The 22,949-nt window shown below is 38.7% G+C and overlaps 2 protein-coding genes across 5 annotated transcripts; one reads left to right on the forward strand and one right to left on the reverse strand.

The window, feature by feature from the left end:
* The first annotated feature begins 2,943 nt into the window (after window positions 1-2,943).
* LOC108423703 (transcription termination factor 1) lies at window positions 2,944-12,778 on the forward strand. Of its 2 annotated transcripts, none has more exons than XM_017691197.2 (10): window positions 2,944-3,154; window positions 6,125-7,018; window positions 7,837-8,022; window positions 8,418-8,496; window positions 8,589-8,713; window positions 8,790-8,991; window positions 9,116-9,202; window positions 11,360-11,425; window positions 11,929-12,014; window positions 12,239-12,778. In XM_017691197.2, the coding sequence occupies exons 2-10, from the start codon at window positions 6,163-6,165 to the stop codon at window positions 12,421-12,423; spliced, it is 1,872 nt and encodes a 623-aa protein (XP_017546686.2). In that variant the 5' UTR covers window positions 2,944-3,154; window positions 6,125-6,162; the 3' UTR covers window positions 12,424-12,778. The 2 variants fall into 2 exon arrangements, with proteins under 2 accessions (XP_017546686.2, XP_017546684.2); XM_017691195.2 differs by having other exon boundaries at window positions 2,945-3,227.
* A 352-nt stretch (window positions 12,779-13,130) lies between these two features.
* gsnb (gelsolin b) lies at window positions 13,131-22,709 on the reverse strand. Of its 3 annotated transcripts, XM_017691193.2 has the most exons (16): window positions 22,566-22,709; window positions 22,067-22,260; window positions 21,154-21,308; window positions 20,365-20,526; window positions 20,086-20,235; window positions 18,912-19,001; window positions 18,471-18,603; window positions 18,076-18,380; window positions 17,340-17,473; window positions 16,988-17,078; window positions 16,253-16,423; window positions 15,973-16,147; window positions 14,084-14,205; window positions 13,861-13,938; window positions 13,686-13,746; window positions 13,131-13,513 (listed from the first exon to the last, which is right to left on the reverse strand). In XM_017691193.2, the coding sequence occupies exons 2-16, from the start codon at window positions 22,257-22,259 to the stop codon at window positions 13,344-13,346; spliced, it is 2,190 nt and encodes a 729-aa protein (XP_017546682.1). In that variant the 5' UTR covers window position 22,260; window positions 22,566-22,709; the 3' UTR covers window positions 13,131-13,343. The 3 variants fall into 3 exon arrangements, with proteins under 3 accessions (XP_017546682.1, XP_037387772.1, XP_017546683.1); XM_037531875.1 differs by lacking the exons at window positions 21,154-21,308; window positions 22,566-22,709 and having other exon boundaries at window positions 22,067-22,227; XM_017691194.2 differs by lacking the exons at window positions 13,131-13,513; window positions 13,686-13,746; window positions 13,861-13,938; window positions 14,084-14,205 and adding an exon at window positions 14,983-15,516.
* Between the last annotated feature and the right edge of the window lie 240 nt (window positions 22,710-22,949).

The following is a 22,949-nucleotide window of genomic DNA, read 5'->3' on the forward strand; positions in this document are numbered from 1 at the left end:
TGTGTGTGTGCGTGTGTGTCTGAGTGATGGTAGGAATGCAGGTTTTATTTTATTTTGTTATATTTTGTATTTATTTTATCTTATTTCCATATATGTTAATGTCTGTCTGATACTATGCACTGTGAGCTCCTGTAACCAAAACCAAATTCCTTGTATGTGTAAGCATACCTGGCCAATAAGGCTTGATTCTGATTCTGTTTCAATTTGAAGGTGATGAGCATTAATATTAAGCTGAATCTGTACTGAATTAGCCTGGGTGCAAGTAACGCTAAGCTTAATATGAACAGAAGGGAAAGAGCTATTGTGGTCCAGATGAAGAACAGATAACTGCTTTTCCTGTTCAGCAGTTTCTTTTTTCCTAAATTCTTTTCATCTGCCCTCAGTCTGTGCTTGGAAATACACCCCCACACTGGCAAAGCGTGCTGGTTTGCATGGTTTAAGGAGGCTGCCAGTTTAATGATGTCAATTCTGTGCGCAGTAGCATTAGCTTACACATGGCAACCTTCATATTTCGACTCTTTAACGACCTCGTAATTCACAGGATCCACTGAGAGGAAAAATGTTCATGGGGCAGACCGTCTCAGCTTTGGAACATGTTTGACTACCACAGGACGCGACAGACAGTGTTGCTAACTTAGTGACTTTTCAGACCCCTCTAGCGACTTAAAAAAAGCGACAAGCGACTTTTTCTGGTGTTACTGGAGACTTTTGGAAATTCTGAGATGAACACACATGTTCTTCAGTTACTGTCCTCAACCAGCAGCGGGTGCTGCCGTGAGCCCCGTCCCACAGAACTCTCAGCGCTCAGTCTCACAGTCAGAGGAGACCCACGCCGCTCCACGGCCACACTGCAAACAAACGGCGCATGCCCAAAACCGCCGCTGACCCCGCCCCATATTTACAGAGCTGACTGTAAATATAAATAAAAATATATTAAAAAAACTGAAAAAAAAAGCTAGTAAGTCTGTGAAAGTGTCTCTTTTAAGGTCACGTTGCCGGTCCCAAGTCCGGATAAAGGAGGGTTGAATGTAGAGTAGCAGTTCCAGCCCACATAAGTCTTTTGATTAAATTTGATATGCTAACATTTAACAACACAGGACAAAATTTATTTATATAATTTACGTAAAAATGATTTATGTAATGTGGGTCTAGCATTACAGCATTAAAGTCATGAAGTTATTTTGATAAGTGACGGCCTATTTCAAAGGCAATTAAAAAAAAAAGAATCAACAGAAGAAGTTAATTTATTCTGAGTTTAATTGTAGTTCTAACATATTCAGGGTGTTTTTTACTCACTGTTATTCCTTTATTCTACAGCTTCAAATGGACTATTATGTAAATTAGGCGATGACGTCAATGAGGGACTTCTAGACTTTTAGGACAGCCAATAGCTACTTTCCTTACTGAGGAGTTGGCAACACTGGGGACAGGATCCGTTATCAGAAACTCCATTTGTTCTTCTCATAGAGAAATTCCTTAGCATGGCGCAACCTACAGAATAAGGACATGACTACAGCGGCCAACAACCAACAGCAAAGGATTGCCACTTAAAAATTTAACAGTTAAACAATCATGTATAGGGCTGAATGTACAGCTCCAATTATATCTCAGAAGTATTAAACATAACGATTAATATTGGAATGAAAAGACAATGCATACATCCGCTCATCAATAAAAAAGTACAATAATAAATTAGGTAAATAAAATAAAACACAATAAACAAAAAAATCTTCTTTCAGCTGCTCCCTTTAGGGGTCGCCACAGTGGATCATCTGCCTTCATTTTGCCCTATCTACTGCCTCCTCTACTTTTACACCAACCATCTCCATGTCCACCTTCACTACATCCATAAACTTTCTCTGAGGTCTACCTCTTCTCCTTCTACCTGGCAGCTCCATCTCCAATATTTTTTGACCAATATATCCACTATTCCTCCTCAACACGTGTCCAAACCATCTCAACCTGGCCTCTCTGGCTTTACCTCCAAACTGCTCTACCTTCACTTTCCCTCTGATTTGCTCATCTTCTAATCTTGTCCATCCTTGTCACTCCCACTGAAAATCTCAGCATCTTCATCTCCGCCACCTCCAGCTCAGCCTCCTGTCTTTTAGACAGAGCCACAGTCTCCAAACCATACATCATAGCAGGACGCACTACTGTCTTGTAAACCTTCCCTTTCACTCTTGCTGCTATCCTTCTGTCGCATCAGCCCTGACACCCATCTCCACCCACTCCATCCTGCCTGCACCCTCTTCTTCACCTCTTTTCTACACTGTCCATTGCTCTGGATGGTTGACCCAAGATATTTGAAGTCATCCACCTTTACGACCTCTACTCCTTGCATCTTCACCTTTCCACCTGCCTCCCTCTCATTCACACACATGTATTCTGTCTTGTTCATTCCTCTCCTCTCCTGTGCAAACCTCCACCTCTCCAGATTCTCTTCCACCTGCTCTCTACTCTCACCACAAATTACAATGTCATCTGCAAACATCATGGTCCATGGAGCCTCCTGCCTGACCTCATCTGTCAACCTGTCCATCACCGCTGCAAACAAGAAGGGGCTCAAAGCTGATCCCTGATGTAACCCTACCTTCACCTTGAAACCATTTGTCACTCCAACTGCACACCTCACCACTGTCTCACTATCCTCATAGTCCTGCACCACCCTAACATACTTTTCAGCTACACCTGACTTCCTCATACAGTACCACAGTTCCTCTCTTGGCACCCTATCATATGCCTTCTCTAGATCCACAAAGACACAATGTAGCTAACAATGAATGACTGTATAAGATTACCGCTAATATTACAGCAGTGGTCACAGAGCCTTCAGCGCCAACCCTGATAGACCCCACCTGATCCATCTAATTACTGCCTTCAGGTGCCTCTTTCTCTCTTTGAAGGTGGAGTGATGGGTGTGGGTTGTAGGTGTAGCGTCCAGGAAGGAAGACCTCCAGGACGAGGGCTGGTGAGAGCCGTACTAGAGGGTCTCCAGCTGCTGTCGTTGACCTTCCTGTACATAAGGCGGCAGTAGAGCAGATCCAGCGCCGCGTTTAAGGAAAGGACCGCCTCGCGTTAAAATACAGGAAGCAAAACACTCGACCCACCCAGACAGCCACGTTTGTGAAACAGTCGGCTCTGCTTTCGGCAGGTCGGTTAAAACGCTTACTTCACCTTAATCACGCAACTGCGAGGCATGATATGGATGTTGCAACTGTTTTGCTGTGAGTAATTTCAGATATGTAGCTAAGTAATTAGCTCACGTTAGCCGGACAGCTAAGTTTGACCGAAAACGGAGCACGTGGTGTTTTGGCGGGCTAAACCGTGTTATTGACGAGTTAACGAGCAAGCAGCCCTTCGCCTCTCCCAGTTTCTGTTTTCTTGGCGTCCTTTCTTATTACTCTAGATTATGGTGGGCTGTTGGTGTTTTTCAAAAGAGATGGTTCTTCATGGGGTCTTTAGTAAAGGGCTGGTGAGAGCCGTACTAGAGGGTCTCCAGCTGCTGTCGTTGACCTTCCTGTACAGGGACTGGATCTATATAGAACCATTTTATGTTTAAATGGCTCTGTGCATGGAGGGCTGGTTCTTCGGATTATATGTGAATATTAATACGCTCTATATAGCACCAGAAAGGGTTGTTCAAGCTCGACGTTGTAAGAATAGATATAGTAATACCTACGTTGGTGCTATATAGAGCACATTATCAAAATGAAGAGCCATCTCACCAGGCACAGAACCATTTAAGCGTAAAATGGTTCTGTATAGAACCATTCTCTTTACTAAAGAGCCCTTGAAAATGTTTATATACTATGTGATATACTGCTGCATACAGAGCATACTAGATATAAATCATTTAAAATAAATATTTTATTATGAATATGCTGTGGAGGCCTAATGAGATTTGGATTGCTAAACTAATATGAAGATATGAGTGCGTTTTTTTTGTAAGTGTAGGAGAGAGCTGCATGTTTGGTTTTGAAAGGGTGGAGATCTTTTTTTTTTTCTTTTGAAGTGAAAATATATGAATCTGTGAGACGTCAATAATGAACTAATGCAGTATTCGTCAGAGGGCTTCTTATTCTAGGTGGGTTTTTTGTGTCATAAAGCCAAAACTATTCCAAAAAAATATTCCAGTTTATTTTTCCAAATTGTGTGTAGATTTCTGGGTCATCATTCTGTCCACGCAAAACTCTGGCATCTCAGGCATAGATATGATTTAGCTCAACAGTATATGGACATTGTAAAAACTGCAAAATTTAAATCAGGCCCAAAGATTCTGACGTTTAACAATGTTTTCTTGTTTAGTATTTGTTAAGAACATAAGTAAGAACATCACCTATACACACGCGCAAGAGCACAAAGGTGCAAACATTTCTGCAGTTTAAGAACACGTAATGAATCTGATGAAGACCTTTTCTGAGGATCAAAAACAAATGGAAGAGAAGCCTTTTTTAGTGAATGAGGCCCATTCTTTTTGCTCACTTTCCCTTAAAATATCTATACACTGCTCAAAAAAATAAAGGGAACACTTAAATAACACATCCTAGATCTGAATGAATGAAATACTCATTGAATACTTTGTTCTGTACAAAGTTGAATGTGCTGACAACAGAATCTCACAAATCAATGGAAATCAAATTTATTAACCAATGGAGGCCTGGATTTGGAGCCACACACAAAATTAAAGTGGAAAAACACACTACAGGCTGATCCAACGTTGATGTGATGTCCTTAAAACAAGTCAAAATGAGGCTCAGTATTGTGTGTGGCCTCCACGTGCCTGTATGACCTCCCTACATCGCCTGGGCATGCTCCTGATGAGGTGGCGGATGGTCTCCTGAGGAATCTCCTCCCAGACCTGGACTAAAGCATCCGCCAACTCCTGGACAGTCTGTGGTGCAACGTGACGTTAGTGGATGGAGCGAGACATGATGTCCCAGATGTGCTCAATCGGATTCAGGTCTGGGGAACGGGCGGGCCAGTCCATAGCTTCAATGCCTTCATCTTGCAGGAACTGCTGACACACTCCAGCCACATGAGGTCTAGCATTGTCCTGCATTAGGAGGAACCCAAGGCCAATTGCACCAGCATATGGTCTCACAAGGGGTCTGAGGATCTCATCTCGGTACCTAATGGCAGTCAGGCTACCTCTGGTGAGCACATGGAGGGCTGTGCGGCCCTCCGAAGAAATGCCACCCCACACCGTTACTGGCCCACTGCCAAACCAGTCGTGCTGAAGGATGTTGCAGGCAGCAGATCGCTCTCCACGGCGTCTTCAGACTCAGTGACAGACTGTCACATGTGCTCAGTGTGAACCTGCTTTCATCTGTGAAGAGCACAGGGCGCCAGTGGCGAATTTGCCAATCCTGGTGTTCTCTGGCAAATGCCAAGCGTCCTGCACGGTGTTGGGCTGTGAGCACAACCCCCATCTGTGGATGTCGGGCCCTCATACCATCCTCATGGAGTCGGTTTCTAACCGTTTGTGCAGACACATGCACATTTGTGTCATGCTGGAGGTCATTTTGCAGGGCTCTGGCAGTGCTCCTCCTGTTCCTCCTTGCACAGAGGCGGAGGTAGCGGTCCTGCTGCTGGGTTGTTGCCCTTCTACGGCCTCCTCCATGTCTCCTGGTGTACTAGCCTGTCTCCTGGTAGCGCCTCCAGCCTCTGGACACTACACTGACAGACACACAAAACCTTCTTGCCACAGCTCGCATTGATGTGCCATCCTGGATGAGCTGCACTACCTGAGCCACTTGTGTGGGTTGTAGAGTCTGTCTCAAGCTACCACGAGTGTGAAAACACCACCAACGTTCAAAAGTGACCAAAACATCAGCCAGAAAGCAGAAAGGTACTGAGAGGTGGTCTGTGGTCCCCACCTGCAGAACCACTCCTTTATTGAGTGTGTCTTGCTAATTGCTTTTAGTGGACAGTTTGATTTCACAGAAGTTTGATTTACTTGGAGTTATATTGTGTTGTTTAAGTGTTCCCTTTATTTTTTTGAGATTATTTTTATATATAAAGGATTATAGCATTGCATAAATTGTTCACTATATTTTTGCTGTAGGTTTTTTTTTTTTTTTTTTTTTTTGTAGGGGATATAATGCCTCTCTTTCCTTAACAGATTAACAGAAGAGGAAATCCAATATAAAAGGTGAACAGATGGAAAAAACTAAGAAGAACACTTATGGGGGATTCAGTGATTCTTTCCTGAATATGAGTCCCACCTGCTCCCGTACATGTCACCTAAAAGATGCATGGCAGACAGTCACTGACAATCGCAACTTATCAAAGTCAGCAAGACTTATGACACTAACTGGCAGTTCAGAAAACACTAAAGAGATGCAAAAGAAAGGTGAGAGAGAATATTCTAAATTGCAGGCCAGGGGACACCAGGAAATTGGAAATTTGAAAAAGAGGAAACAAATCAAAGATGAACAGGACTGGAAGGGTGCAGATGACTCATTATGTGAAACATCAGCTCCTGAAGCGTCTCCAAGAAAGAAAAAGAAAAAGAAGAAGAAGAAGAAGAAGAAGCAGAAACTAGATCTGACAGAATGTACATGGAAAATATCCACAAAAGATGCCTCAGAGACTTCAAGGAAAAAGAAGAAAAGGAGGAGTTCCATAGCCGCACATGACACACAAGTGGGTATAATGATGGAGTGGGAAGAAAGTGAGCCAAAAAACAATGGGAAACACGAAGAGCATGTTAAGAGAAATAAAAATGAAGTGAGACACAAGGACTACAGTATTTCAGCTGAACAGCCCAAGGTTGTGGAGTCAATATGCAGACACACAGCTCCGATTGAGATTGATGATGATTATGAAGACTCAGATAAGAGCTGCATCAGATTTACAAAAAGGAAATATAAAAAAGGAGACCAAAGATTTATTGATCCATATCTTTTGGAGGAGCTCAAAGAATTTGTTCCAAATGCAGAGTCACGAAGTTTTAATGATATAAATAAAATGATTCTTTATGACCTGCCGAGATATAAGGAATTCAAGAAAGAGGGTAAGCAGAACATTTTTTATTTCTGGATGTGTATGCTAATGCAAAATGTTTTGGTTGCTTATTTGGTGGATCTCCTTAGACACTTTGTTTGGGCACCCCTAGGCCAGGCAAATAAAGTATATTAATTTACATGTTTGGTTAGCTGGAAAATGGAAAAAACAAAATATAAATTTTTGCATGTGCAAACATTTGGGCTCTCCACTCTTGGTTTCCAGAGTTTGCTGATATTTGGTAGAATATATTCTTCCCTCTACGCAACATTTTTTGTGCCACTGGCTGCAAAGCTTAATGCCCTAAAGTATAATTGATCCACCCCTCATGCTTAATAGTTGGACAGTTCTTCTTTTCATCAAATGCTACACTTTTTATCCAAACATACCTTTTGGTGATTGTGACCAAAAAATTAAATTTTTACTTCATTTAGTTCATAGCCAAGTCAACTCAAACTTTTCTTACATAGCGCTTTTTACAACAAGCATTGTCACAAAGCAGCTTTACAGAACAATCCAGGTCCAAGCAATCATGAGCATCGCCAATGGCGACAATGTCATGGAAAAACTCCCTAAGAACGAGAGCAACCCATCTGCTTCTGGCCGACACCGGATCACATTATGAAAAAGCATTTGATTCCAAAATGCCTCTGGTTTAATTCAATGTTGTTTTACATATTTAATATGTTGACTTTTGTGTTTAATTCATTTTGCTTCCAAAACCAACAATGTCATTTGAATGGGGTACCCAAACTTTTGCATACAACTGTATTTCTGACTGCAAATAAAAGAACTATGCCAGAGGACTCACTTGGTCTTTGTTTCCAGGTGTCCCACTGAATCGTGGAAGGTTCACAGTAGAAGAAAATGAGACATTACGGAAGAACGTTGAAAACTTCATGGCCCTTACTGAAATAGACAGTGCTACCAAACTCTTTTTTACTCATTACTTCAAGGAAGAGCAAGACAAAATAAAGAAGCTTAAAAGGATGCATAGATTCTTTCAAAGGATAGGTAAGTGTGTGCATTTTCTTTCTCACCTGATATATCTTAGAAAGTGGTGCTCAACCTAACTCAGACAGCATGAATTTACTTGCATTGAAGTGACTCGAGAAAGTGATAAAGAACATGATGGATAGTTTTGAATAATCCTGGACTTGCACAAAAATTTATTGGAGCTTTGAGGGATCACTTAGATGCCAGTAGATTTTGTTCAGTAAGGTCACCTTTTTGCACTGTACATGTTGTGTGTGTGTTTTTTTTTTTTTTTTTTTTTGAAAAGTGCATTTGTCACTTGTATGCAGAGTATTAGTGGCTACAACAAAAATATAAACCTTTACTTGATGTCTACTGCTTAATTGTCTTTTTACAACTATTTTGTCTAATTTGTGTAATGTTTGTCATAACAGCGGAGGGAATTCCCAGGTCCTGTCATGATGTTTATGCTCGTGGGAGAAGAGTTTTTGATAGCACCAATCACAAGGGAATGTAAGAGAAAAATCGGAGGTGCAGCAGACATAGGAAAGTGTTTCCAAATATTTTTTTTCACAAAATATTTTTTTTTCTTCATTTTATTTAAGATTTTCAGAGGATGAACTTCACATGTTGCGCAAATTGCACACAATACATGGTAATAATTGGAAGAGGATTTCAGAGCTGACTGGACGAAGTGCCTTCTCCCTCGAGAAACGATACTCTCAGATTTGTAAGTGAAAGTTCTTGTCCATTTTCTTGGCCATGATTGTTTACACTGTGCTGCTAATATGCTTTTTGTCTCTTAGCTGTTAAGGAAGGCAGATGGCACCCCAAGGAATTAAAGAGGCTTTTGCAAGCTGTGCGAGAACATATAGTGGGTCAACTTCAACTTGGAGCTACAAATAACTCAATCATAGTCAGCAGGGAGATGTTGTACAAGAGACTTCCCTGGCAGAAAATTGCTGCAAAGGTGGAAACTCGCACTTGGAGCAAGTGCAGAGAGAAATGGTGAAGGAACATTTATATATTTTGTCAAAGAAATCTTTTTCTAAAAATTTTTAAAGTACATGTTTAATACAAAAGTGTCATTCTTTGCCATTTAATCGTGTTCATGGTCTTTTGTCATTTTAAGGATGTCAATTTTGGCTGTGAAAATGTCCTCTGGAGCATTTAACGCAGGGGAGAACTCTGCCGAAGTCAAAGTAAAGCTTATAAAAGCGTAAGTGCCTGTGTGCAAATTCTATTGCTTGCATAGCTTAAGTTTTTTTTTTTTTTTTTTTTTTTTTTTTTTTTTTTTTTTTTTTTTTTTTTTTTTTTTTTTTTTTTTTGCCCCTTTTATTGAGAAGAATTGACCGTTTCTACCCCTTTGCAAAACAGTTTACATATTTGCTGTGTACATGAAAAATGTAATGCATATCTGTATGTAATACATGTTCAAGTTAGTTTCAAGTACTGTTCATGGTTTCAAAATCAATTCAGATCATATCTCTGGGTATACTATCAGATGTCATGGTTTTTGTTTTTTAAATCATTTGGAGTGCAGACATTCTTGATGTTAGAACCTCGCAATATTTTATTTCTGTAAGCCCTTCTAGTGTAAAATTTTTGGTTTAATGAAAAGTTGATATTAAGCCTCACTCAGTTACCATGACAAGATATGCTTTTGGTCAAACCTGCTCTGTACCAGGCTACAGTGTCTGTTGGACAAGATGTGTGATGTCAAAGATTCGCCAGGTTAACACAATACTCTAGAACATCCTACAATATAATATACTGCTGCATACAGAGCATATTAATTGTAATATTTTATTATGAATATACTTTGGAGCCTAGTGAGATTTGACAGATGTAAATTACTTTTTTAAAAGCAACATACAATGTAAAAAGTCAAACAGGTATGCGTTGCTAAACTAATGTGAAGATATAACGAGTCCGCATGATTTAAATCAGCCTTTTTCAACCTGTTCAGATTACTCTGTATATGCAGGGTAAAGATCCCCAAAATATTAATTACTATTGCCTTTGCAATTGTAACTCATGCTTGCTTATGAGTTTGCGTTTTCTAGCCTATTCTGAGGAGTTAGCATAACTTACTCAATGCATGCACCTCGTATTCACCCCATAGAGAGCCTGTGCATTTTACATGGTGTAAACGGTAACACTGTAGGCTGATTGGTGTAGAGATCTTTTAGTAAAGCAAAAACCTTTTATTAGTGATTAGTGAGCCTGCGGCAGGAATAAAGCCTCAATTCAATTTGATATAATGAGCATATGAAATTCCATTTTTTTCTTAATTTCCAGCCTTTCCACTCCCAGCATTCTCATTTTCAGGTGTTTTTTTTTTTTTTTTTTTTTTTTTTTTTTTTTTTTTTTTTTTTTGCAGATTTTTTGAAAACGTGAGCATGTTGTTCCACCTGCTGATCCTGGATGGTCCTGCATTATCAGAGGATAATTAGTACCTCTGAATGTTGAAGGTTCTCCAGGGAGCCATCACCACAATTATACAGTTTTTTTGATAATTACATCATTTCCAAACTCTGAATGTGCATCCCCAAGAGGATCAGGAGAGTTTTTTTGTTTTTCACTGGGGGAATTATCTCTGAAGACTTCTGTATAATTCTGAAATGATGAGGCACCTCCATTTATGATCTGGAGCTGGGTCCATTGCTGGAGCCCCCCCCTCCCCCACACAACCAGAGACATTAGCAGGAGCCTTCATTTTGGTTAGATGTAATATACAGTTGGTTTCTATACATAAAAACTATTGCGTTTGGAGTTCTCTTTATATTTCACCTTCACCTGCTGCCGTGTGTTTTGTATATGCCGCTTCTAACATTTCAGTGGATAAAAGTTAGTCTAATATTAAATATTGTTGCTTTAAATTATTTAATTTTAATTCTCTAATTCTGTGAGTTGAGTAGCATGCCCAAGATAGTGGATAGTAGTGTATTTTTTTTTTTTTCACATTTAAATCTGTACAAAGCTTAAGCATCATTTTCAAGTGCTAAGTACATATTATTTGTATGATGAGTATTATTCACTTGCATAAAACACTAAACGTAAAATAGCAGGAACATGTGTTAGTGGAACCTGATTAGTCTGGAGTAAACTGGCTAAATTAAATGAGGCTGATTTTAAATATATGCACCTTTTTATAAGATCACTTGTGGAATACCTGCCAGGTGTACGTTTGCCTGTGTTTACTGTGTGTTGCTACTGTGACAATGTGGCTGTACAAGCAACCAATGTGGTCGTTGTGTCTTGCAATCTGGAGGATGGAGCGGTGCGGAACAAGATCCACACTCTGCGTTTGTTTGGGATGTCTACTTAACTTTGGATCTGTGTTGTTGGCTAAAGTATGTCTTTTGTACTGTAGGATGTATGAAATGCAAGTAGATGACATTGCCCATGTCAACTGGGATGACGTGACAGCATTGATTGGGTAAGCATGACAACATAGGCCATTGAGCTACTATTTTCATATGATGCTCATCACCCACTTTGAATAACAAACCTATGTATGGCTATATGACGTGTGACATTGAAGAATTTTATTTACAGTTCTCTTCTCAAAGTCAGTGAGCTCTTTGCTATCGAAGTGACTTCTGCATACATTTTACAACTCATAGTAATGAAGATATGCAATGTGAACAAGTTAAAATGGTCAAGGTGGCAACAATGCTGAATTTTTCCTAACATGCCCTGACTGATGGAGGCCCAAATCTTTTAACATTTTGTGAGCTTCAGCAACTTTGCTTTGGAATGTGTTCTGAAGGGTTTATTTTTTATTTTATTTAATTAAAGAGTAGGTAGGCAAATGTTGTATACATTGTATATCCACCGTTTCAGGACATTTTTGACGGGTAACTAAATCAGTGTCTGTCAAGTGTAAAATTCCAATGGCTGCTTCTGTCCACATTTTTTTATTTTCCTTCTCGTCTATAGAGATGTTCCTCCATCGTTTGTGCAAAGAAAATGGCACAAACTGAAAATCTGTCATGTGCCAAACTGGCACAACAAGTCTTTTGCAGGTAAGACCATTATTGCCTAAATGCATTGTAGTTAAAGTTGCAAGCACTGTTTACATTGCTGAGTAGACCTTCTTTTATTAAAATTGTTACATTCAAATTAAAACCTTGTTTTCTGCTAAAGTGATACTAAGAAAAGCCATGAAAAGTTGTTTAGAAGGTCAGAATTTTTCAGTACTGGAAACATTTCATGTTGGGCTTCATATATTATGTTTTGTTTTTATAAGACACCATCGATTTTCTGTATGAGAATGTTCTGCCACAAATTGAAAAGGAATTGAAGGACCCCGGTGATAAGACACAGCGCGGTGATAAACAAAAAGAGACCTTCCTTCTCTCTGACATCTTTTCGGACATTAATAAGGAAAATGATGCTGATGATGATGATGATGATGATGAGGACAGCACCTAGTACATAGTTGATATAAATACAGAGGAACAAAAGGAGCAGGAAGAGAACGGCAATAAGTGGACTAATTTGAATGTAACCCCCTGTCATCTTTCAAAAAAAAAACAAAAAAAAAAACAAAACTTGATGGATCATTTATTTATTTTTTTTATTTTAAAGAGCCTTGTTAAGGTTATTTGTTTTATGCAACAAGGGTTGTTACCAAATGGTCACTTTTGTTTTACATTCCAATCGAAAGAGACCAGTTTTTTTTTTTTTTTTAACTGAACATTTTTGTAAACATCTCTGGTGTAACGATCTGTTCTACATATAATTTTCACAAATATTTTTAAATAAAACAGACAGGGATTACACCTAATTCCTGTGGAAATGCTTTCCTTTAAAAAAAAAAAAAAAAAAAAAAAATCCATTAGATTGTTGTCGATCATGGTTTTCTTACAGGCTGGTGATCTGTTCAGGGTGTTTTGCCTCAAGTGGTGATCAGAAGCCAATTACTTGCTTAAAAGTTCTAGTAAATAGAAGATGGGTGTCAAAACAATTCCTGAAATACTGGATAATGCAGGTCTTTCTTATAGTATTTAAATCTATATTTTATTGTACAAACACCTTTTAATTCTTGACTTGATTATAAGGAATTGTTTTATGTGTGGTTCAGTCTAATAATGCATTTTTTTTAAAAACACCCACATAGTTATCAAATGTTTGACATCTTTTCCAGTGCAGTTTTGCAGTTTTATTCTGAATAATGCCTGCGGTTGTGGCATTCTGATCACTAACAATATACAGCAATTTGTTTCTATTAACATTAACCGTGTTGCATAATTATATGAAAACAACCTACAAAACTGGCTGAGCACTCAGCCTGTATATCTGAGGAGTTCTACTGAGTCAGACTAACTGGTGCTCCCTCTGTGAAGGTGTATTCAGTGCTGCAGTGCAGCCATAGCTCGTTCCAGTGGACCACAGCTCCAGTAGTCATAGTCCCATCCCAGGAACCATCCAGTGAATGTGGGTGGCTCAAAGCCATGCGTTATCTTCACAATAGGAGTCCTCTTGTCTCTGGTGGCTGGGTGCGTTTCAATGTATTGAACAGCTGAGGAGACAATGACCAGCTTGAGGAATGGGAACTACAGTACAGAGCACTAAGCTGTAAATAAACATGGTTACAAGGTACCAAAGTATTTTCTTCACTGTTCATGACAACTGCATGCAAGCTTAATAATTCAAAAAAAGACTTATGCAAAGAAAAATTAGTGTTTTCATACCTGACATAATTGCTTCAGTCTTCTCTTCTTCATTGGCTTGTTTTCCAATCCAGACAAAAACCTTGGAAGCAAACATGCATGTCCCCACACACACACACACACCCACACCGTATATATGGACTGTATAGTGTAAACAAACAAACTGGTTTTAATCATGAAGCTCCTCAGACTTTACCTGATCCCATGTGTCCAGAATCATGACATCATCAGGAGCCAGATCCTCTTGAGCCATCTCCCCTGGTACCTCATCTATCTGATGAGATATTGGGAGGCATTTCTTTCAAATTATCCATCATTTGTGATGGAAGTATTTGCTTTAGATTTAATGGTTTAATAGGCACATGCTGGTTGATGACAAGAGATCAGCTTAGCAGACCTAGTCATGACAAATAACTTACATGGAACTGTCCCGTTTTATTAGAGCAAGCAAACAAACGAGGAGGATGCAAGTCCATTTTGCTTTTCAGTCTTTCTGAGGTGCAATACTCCATTTTCCCACCAAGCACTTCCCAGAAGTTTTCTAAAAAAAAAAAACAAAACACACAACCCAGAGTTGAGTCATTTTACATCACCTGCACAATAACTATATTCTATAGTTTAAAAAAGGTGATTAAGAATAGACAGAAATGGCTATGAAAATCACCTAATGAGGAATTCAGGCCTAAAATTAGTTTAATATGATTTGTTGTCACAATATAAGGTATGCTGTAATGCAGACTTCTTTTGCTCAGCCTCATTGGTTAATTTTGTGTTTTCTTTCTACAGTACACAGCATGCATTATGCAAGCACATCTTACAACCATTGTAAACCTAGGTGATGTTAAACAGTTCTGTCAGCTGGCAGGGGTATTGTTCGATGGGCTAATAAATGCAAACAAGCTATCTTTAGTAGTGGCTGAACAAGATAAATGGTGATAGTCTTTATTCAGCACAAAATTGATTCCGGAGACAAGTCCCCACCCCCATTACAGCAAGAGGAAGAAAAACAACTAAGGTAACATCTGGATAGCTATGTATCTAGCTTGCCAATTTTAGCATGCATCTTCTTGTTCTCCCTGTAAAAGAATTGAGACATCACTTCAGTAATGTATTCTCTCCATTATAATGATGATTTAAAGGCTATTATAGGCTGAAATGGGATACATTGCTTCCTAGCAGTGACATCTGCCTTCTTTCTACATTCACTTGACAAGCCAAGAAAAGACCTGTATATTTGTATAGCACCTTTTATACATGGTGGCAATTAAACAAATAGAAAATAATACAGCTTATAGCAATGAGATCAAGCACTTCAGAAAGGCTTTTGCCAGGATTACACAGGCATAAGTTTATTCAAAGTAAGAAATACTACTGCAATTATACTCCAGTCATTTCCAGGAGCACCAAGAGCACAAAAAGTTACCACTCATCTATTGAATAGCAGCCATAACTGAAAATCATTACACAGCAAACAGGAACATTTTTAATGGCTGCATTTGGAGATCATTTGACCTCATCTGGAAGTTTGTTCCAGCAGGTGGTAGCATAGTGACTGAATGCTGCCTCATCTTGTTTGGTTCTGATCATGGGTTCTACTTACTGACTGGCCCCGAGTGTTTAGAGAGACCTACTGGGTTCTACTTCCAGCAGATCAATGATGCATTTTGGTCCAAGGCCATTCAGTGATTTATATACAATTAGAAGCAGCGTAAAGTCACTTCTGTACTTAATCGGTAGCCAGCGCAGTGACTTCAGGATTTCACTGATGTGCCAAGATCTCAAAGTTCAAATAAGCATTCTAGCAGCTGCATTGGGAAGGCCAGTAAAGAGGCCATTGTAGTAGTCCAGCTTGCTGGGGGGGGAAAAAAAAAAAAAAAATAATAAAATAAATAATTCATGCATTTAAGTGTTGTGACATGACATTTTTAAACTGAAATGTTTGATAGTTTATTATTGCTTTTACGTGGCTGCTGAAATGCAGAGCTGCTTTCTGTAAGATTTCTGACTTGATATTTACAACCCCAATTCCAATGAAGTTGGGACGTTGTGTAAAACAAAAACAGAATACGATGATTTGCGAATCCTTTTCAACTTATATTCAATTGAATACACTACAAGGACAAGATATTTAATGTTCAAATGCATAAACTAGATAAACTCTACCCCAAAGCAGTTGTTTTCTCCCACCTTCAAGGCACATCAGAAGGATGTGTAATCAGAAAATCTCACTCAAGTACAACAGATGCAGCCAGGATACAATTTTTAATTTTGGAAAGAGTGCCTTTTTAGGTTTAGGTCGTCACCATACCTCCCTCTTCACCCTCTGCCACTTCAGACACCTCCAGTCCTAAGATTTCACTCAGCTGTTTAGCTCCATGCTTCTCAACATCACTGGTGCCTTGACCCACCCACAGCATTGAGCCTGATGGGTTCACCAGGATGAAGGCATCATTGGAATTTAGGTTGGAGGCCACTGCATCAACCTTTATTGGGAATGGACAAGAATGAAAAAGCTTTCCAGAAAAAATGCAATATGTATAAAGATATAGATGGTCACTCAAATGCTTCAAATCTATATGACCGGTTACCTCAATGGCTCGTGCGTGTCCAGCAGTGTTGGACCGCACTTGGAAGAGGCGGATCTCTGCAGCCTCTGTCTGGCCAGCTTGTCTGGAAGTCCCACCCTTGTACACCACCACTGGCTTTTCTCCAAAAATACTCATGAAGTGGGGAGGTTCTTTGCCTTGAATGACTCGCACCTATACTTGTCAAGATGTCTCAATGTTATATGCTATATTCGTATTTTCTGTAAGTCCCTCCTTACCATTGCATAAATCTCCAACACTAACAGTTTCTGAATTTTTGAGGCCCCCAAGCGACATACTACTTGGGGGCGACCTTTATATTTTATTCATGAATAGGAAAAAAAAGTTTAATAAATACTATTTATTATTTTATAAGAAATAATGCATAAGATAAATACTTTATACTAAGCAAACTGCTTTTTGAACAAGGCATAATACAGGGCTGCTAATTAGAGCTTATTTACATATATCTGTCTTAAAGTCACAAAAAAAAAAAAAAGCCTGTTTAATTGTAAGGGATAAAGTGAAGTTGTAAATGGTCATGTAGAAATGTTTTTGGAACAAAAATTCCACACCAACTTCATAAAAAGACATTGAGAGAACATAAAATTATCCATGTTATAAAAGCACATAATGAAATTAACTAAAATAGAAGACAATTTTAATATAGGTCCTTTAAGTAATGACTAAAGGGTTAATTGTGCCTAAATAGGTTGATTTAATCAATCTGTATGCTACCTGCACTGCTCCTCCTCCCAGCTCCTCATCCAACTGAGCAGCCAAGATCGAGGAAGCTCCTTTCTCATCTTGGCTCGAAACCTCTCCTTGCCTGTGTGTTATAATACTGTATGTTTTATGTACTTTCACAATAGCCATTTTGTGGTCATGACTCACTCTTGCAACAAGTGAAGACATGCCAAGTGATACATATAATGATGGTAAATGATACTGTTAGGTGACCCTGTCAGATACTATTTCTCAAGCGCATGTAACATGAACAGACAAAGCCACTGGCCCACAGCCAAATCTTCCTTTGAAAACATACACCATCCTAACTGTTCACTATGGGTGCTGTGTCTTTAGGTCTTACCATATGTAGATAATCTGGCCTCGACACCCCTTATGCTGGTAGCTGTACTGAATGATGTAACTATCTCCTCCATAGAACTGTCCATAAGTAGAGGGGTTAACTTCCACCTTGTCCGATCCCTCTATGCGCCAAATCTGCACAGAAAGATGCAGTTAAATGATGCTTTAACAACATACTTAGACATTCATACACTCATCATTAAAGCCCTCTCTTGGAAAGCCCCATTTCTGAATACAGTTAGGTAAACAGGTCAGAAATGCAATGGGCTTTCCAAGCATATTACATTTCTTTAAAGGACCCATAGAATGAACAATTACATTTTCCTCACTTTCTTTGCAAGTAATATGTAAAAAGTTTACACCTTTAGATGTATACACCTCTTCAACCTATAGCAGTTTAGCTCCACTAATTCATCCTGAAGTTCTAAGGAGTGTTTCAGCTCTGGGTACTATCTGAATGAAGCATAACAGAGTGCAGAGCTATATTTTATATATATATATATATATATATATATATATATATATATATATATATATATATATATATATATATATATATATATATATATATATATATATATATAAATAAACACAGTAATAAAAACAGCCTGTTTCATTCTAATGAATGCATTCTAAATATAAAGAGGTTGGAAATTGTAATGTAAAAATGAGCTATGGTATATAAAATCAGATGACCTAAGTGGACCTCAAGGAAAACTTCAAAGAAAAGTGTTTACCTTTTTCTCTCCATCCCCTTTGTCAAACATCCCATGCTGAGCAGCCATGGCACTTGAGTCATGCAGTGTAGAGGCATCAAAGGGCACTTTCTCAATCTTGGCGACCTTGTTGGGCACATAGGCTTTCCCCATCCCCTCTGTCTGGGCGACATCATGCCAAACCTTGAAGAACTGTTTGAACAGAGGAGTCTCTCCATTTTCAGGCAGGATCTGGACCTGCGTGTGTTTTGGGAAGCCCATCTTCTGGATGAACTCCTCTGCAGCCTTCATCCCAGCACTCCTCTCCTCTGGACTGGCCTCTTTACCTGTGATTGTTTTAAGATTTGATCTGTGAAAAATGTTCTCATTTACAGGTAGGGGTTATTAACAAATACACACCACATTTCACAACAGACCTTTCCAGAAGAAGATCTTTCCACTGAAGCCATGGTCCAAGATAAAGCAGTCAGTGGACTCCAGTGCATTTTGAGAGAAGGGGTTCTCTTCTGCTACCAGAGTGATAGACATGTCTCCACTGGCATCAGACACCTTGATGTGGGATTTTATGCAGCATTATACCCTCTCACCAATTCCAGTTGAATTTAATAAACATAAATATAATAATAATAATAATAATAATAATAATAATAATAATAATAAATAAATATATATATATATATATATATATATATATATATATATATATATATATATATATATATATATATATATATATATATATATATATATATATATATATATATATATATATATATAATAAATACATAAATAAATAAATAAATAAATAAATACCTAAGAAAAGGTTAAATAAAGAAATGGAAGTGGTTGAGCCTTACCTTGTATAACTTGGCCATCTTCCTATTTGATAGATCGGTTTCAGTGTCATCACAGTCTGTATCAGGAAGTTCAGGCTTTGGTCCAAGAACCTAAGAGGTCATAAAAGGATTGCTGTTTACATAAATGGCTTTATGATAATGTGCGATCACAAAAAATAAAACATCCACTTTTTCCTTCCTGTAGTTTGATCATAAACATTACCATGTATTAGGAATCTGTTGTGTTTGGTCACAAGCTGCTACATACATACATGCATGCATGCATACCTGTCCAAAACTGAAAGACCTCCTTTTAATTATCTAATGGAGCAAATTATTTCCACACATCTGTTCAGTTTCAGAAGTTGGTTGCAATCACAAACACAGATGAAGAGGTCAGAGTTCTGGGGTGGTCAGTCCATTGTTCTAAGAACACCAGCAGCTTCTTTGTTTCATTTGTAATTTTTTTTTCCTGTTCTTTTGTCTATTTCTTGGTAATGGCTTCTTAATGGCTACACATTCATTCAGACTTGTAGTGCTGAGCTGTCTTCTCACAGTGGAAGGATGGACAGAAACAGGAATTATTATTATTATTTTTTTTTTAAGATCTCAAGACTGCAGTGTGCATGCCTCTGTCTCTCTACCTCAAAAAAGAAGGTTCTTCAAGGAATCTTTAGTGGAAAAAACAATGGTTGTATACAGAACCATGAACACTCAGAACCATTTGCGTCTTAAAGGGCTCTTGTTATCACGATATGCTCCTTCAGATTAATGGAGATGTGTTGTATATGGTATCTGGTTCTATATAGCATTCAACAGGGTTCTTCTATTACAAGTTTGACATCATAACCTATAGAAGAACACTTTTTGGTGCAATATAGAACCTTTTTCACAAAGGTTCTATGTATAGCCATATACTCAACACATCCTCATGAACCCTCGATGAACCATGTTTTTAATTTTTATTTATTTTTTTATTTTTTAAACTCCAGTTTTGGAAACTGCATATTTCCCCACTTATTTCTCTTCTTTATGCAAGTGGATTACATTGAATCTAATCTCAGAAATATCTCCAGAGAAGCTAATAATTTGCACATTATGGCCACTTTGACTGGAAATAAAATATTTTAGATGACAGTGGCCTATTTCTGGAAAACTAGCCCATAAACAGGAAAATGGTGACATCCAAACTTACCTCCAGCATCTTGCCAGGCTCTGAGCCTTCTTCACACAGGTACAATTTTGCTCTTCCATGCCGCTCATTATCACAGATACCTTTTGAAATACTGGTGGCTTTCAATCTCTCAAAATGATTGCTCTTGATGCCACACCACTGGTATAGTTCCTGGGGCATTTCATAGTAACAGTATAACAGATTATATGATGACTGTAATATGTCAAAGAGATGCTTACATATAAACAATGTCAGCTTGCAATGAAAGACACAACAGACATTAAAACAGCAAAAACATGCCTCTCCCAGATCTAGAATGAAACAGTCTCCCTGGTTGAAGCTGTTCCAGCTCACTGGAACCTCAGTGGCCCTCACTGTTCGTCTGCCAGTAACATGGAGGACTCTCTGTATCCCCACTTCATTGGAGGCCACATGTCTGAACCCTGAGGCCACTCCACCTTGCTGAGGTAAAAAAGAGCTGTTTATAACACACAAAGACTCATACAGTCCAAAGGATGTACCATATATGTGTATTGTTACAACCCTAATTTCAGTTTTTGATATTTTGTCGTATACAAAAGTTTGAACGCTCTTGATCAAATAACATGTTAACACATCCTCTACAGAAAACACACTTCTGCACATTTTAATGCTAAATATCCACTTGCTGAGTTTAGCATGTTGGAAAATTTAACAAAATATTAAAATGTGCCATACATTTTGCACAAGTCACATTAATATATAAATATTATTTTATATTTAAAAAATCTGCAGTAGTGTGCTCTCAGTAGAAGATTTGTTAAATTATTTTCATCTAGAAAATCAGCAAAACAGGTCATTTGACCAGGAGGGCCTAAACCTTTGCATATGACTGTATTCGTCTGGCAGCTCCAGACATCTAACAAAATGGTCCATAAAAACTGCAACCACTACAACTTCAAAGTGATTTCAGAAAAAAAAGCCTAGGTGTGCATAGCATAAGCCCCTCCCCCTTCCCTGCCCATTTCACTCTGATAGGATACCCCTCCCCCCCATGTAAATCGTTACACCTGTACATGTTATTACGCTTAAACATATAGTCCTGCTCACCATGTACGTCAGCCCTGATTTAAAGTAGCCCACAAATGTTTTTGATTCATAGCCCTGGACCTCACGATACTGAACAGGTGTCCCCCCGAGGTAATCATCCATTTGGACAGTAAAAATAGCTGCTGCAGCACTCTCATCTGTTGTGCAGTTACTGCCTGAACAAAAAGAGGAGATGGTTAAAACATACAGTACAGTCATGCAAAGGTTTAGACACGCCTGGTCAAATCACATGCTGTTGATTTTGTAAATGAAAACAGGTTAACTCATCCTCTACAGACAACAAACTTCTGCATATTTATACACAAAAGTTAAGGCACCTTTTAGGCTTTATGCTTTTATTTTTCCTGTACATTAAACTCAGCAAAAACAGAAACTATGTGCAGTCACCTAACACACAGCCTGTTCACCATCCTGCCATCAGGTAGGAGATTTAGCAGAATACAGGCTAAAACAACCTGGTTAATTACAGTTTCTACCCACAGGCTGTCAGGCTTCTGAACAAGCTGTGGGTCGTTCCCCAAGGACGTATATGTATATTGTCTCTATATTTGGTGTATATTTCATATATTTCAGTTTGTTTTTCTTGTATTTTTATTTTTTCTTATTTACTTTCTGTAGAGTTATGTAGACTATCTGAGCCTCACCACAAGCATTTCAATGCATGAACGTCCTGACATGTTGCGCAAATGACAAACTTGAAACATGAAAATGTGTGGAAAATGCCATGACTAAGTCTGCTCCCGGTAGACATTGTGTTAATTTATTTTAATTTAGATAAGCAACAACACATAATCTGTCTTGTCCAGGGGCGTTCAGACTTTTGCATCCAGTTTTGTCTAGGTCCTAGCGCACACCAAAACAGGGAGACAAGAAGAACTTCATAAGTACATCAAATAACAGGTCACAGTCTCACCCTGCCAGAAGTGGAGGTCATACTGTAGACTTCCTAAACGTTGCTTGATAGTATTGAGGACGATGTATGTATCTCCTGTATAGAACCTTCCATACAGTTTCTCGGGGACTGCCACCAAGTCCATTTTCTCAATCCTCCATACTTGAAGTCCAGGCTTCTGCCCAGCACTCTTAAACTCAGGATGATAAACCATGCTGCAAAAGAAAAAAGCTATTATCTTTGTTTGCTATATATATATATATATATATATATATATATAAATAAAGGACTGTACGAGGTACACTTTAGCACAAATGTGATCTGACTAGGCTTCCTGTATCCCCATCCGTGTCCTATCTCTACGTTAAACAGCCCAGATGCTGCTAAAAAAAATTGGAAAGTGATTGTTTAAGAAAAGCCAGCAGACCTCAGGCGGCATCAGAGCTACAAGCAGTCACTTCAACTGATCAACTGATCAACTGATCAACTGATCTGTCGTTTCACACAAGACACTGATTACCTGTTACCAGCAGTGTAGACCACACGCTTAGCTCAGGATAAGCTGAAGATGGAAGGTTCTTTCTGCAGAGGGCAGGTGGGCTTTATTGCTTTATCGACGTTCACGTCAGGCCCCTCCCACTGTGACAAAACTCGCCCTAAAGGTCTGAGGAGAAATAATTCATGATATAAACGGCGCACGCTGCATTTATTCAGTCAGAAAAACCGATACAAAGAAAACAGAGCGTCACTAGGGAAATTAAGTTGACTTGCTCTGAGCAGACCGTGATCGTTATGTTAAATGATTTGCAAGCAATACAAATGCACATCAATTAAATGTTATGCCTTAATGTACAGTATATCCTTTATGTTGTTATATTATCACTATATATTGAGCGTTAGTGAG

Source organism: Pygocentrus nattereri, chromosome 20 (assembly GCF_015220715.1).
Source record: "Pygocentrus nattereri isolate fPygNat1 chromosome 20, fPygNat1.pri, whole genome shotgun sequence".
Taxonomy (NCBI): Eukaryota; Metazoa; Chordata; class Actinopteri; order Characiformes; family Serrasalmidae; genus Pygocentrus; species Pygocentrus nattereri.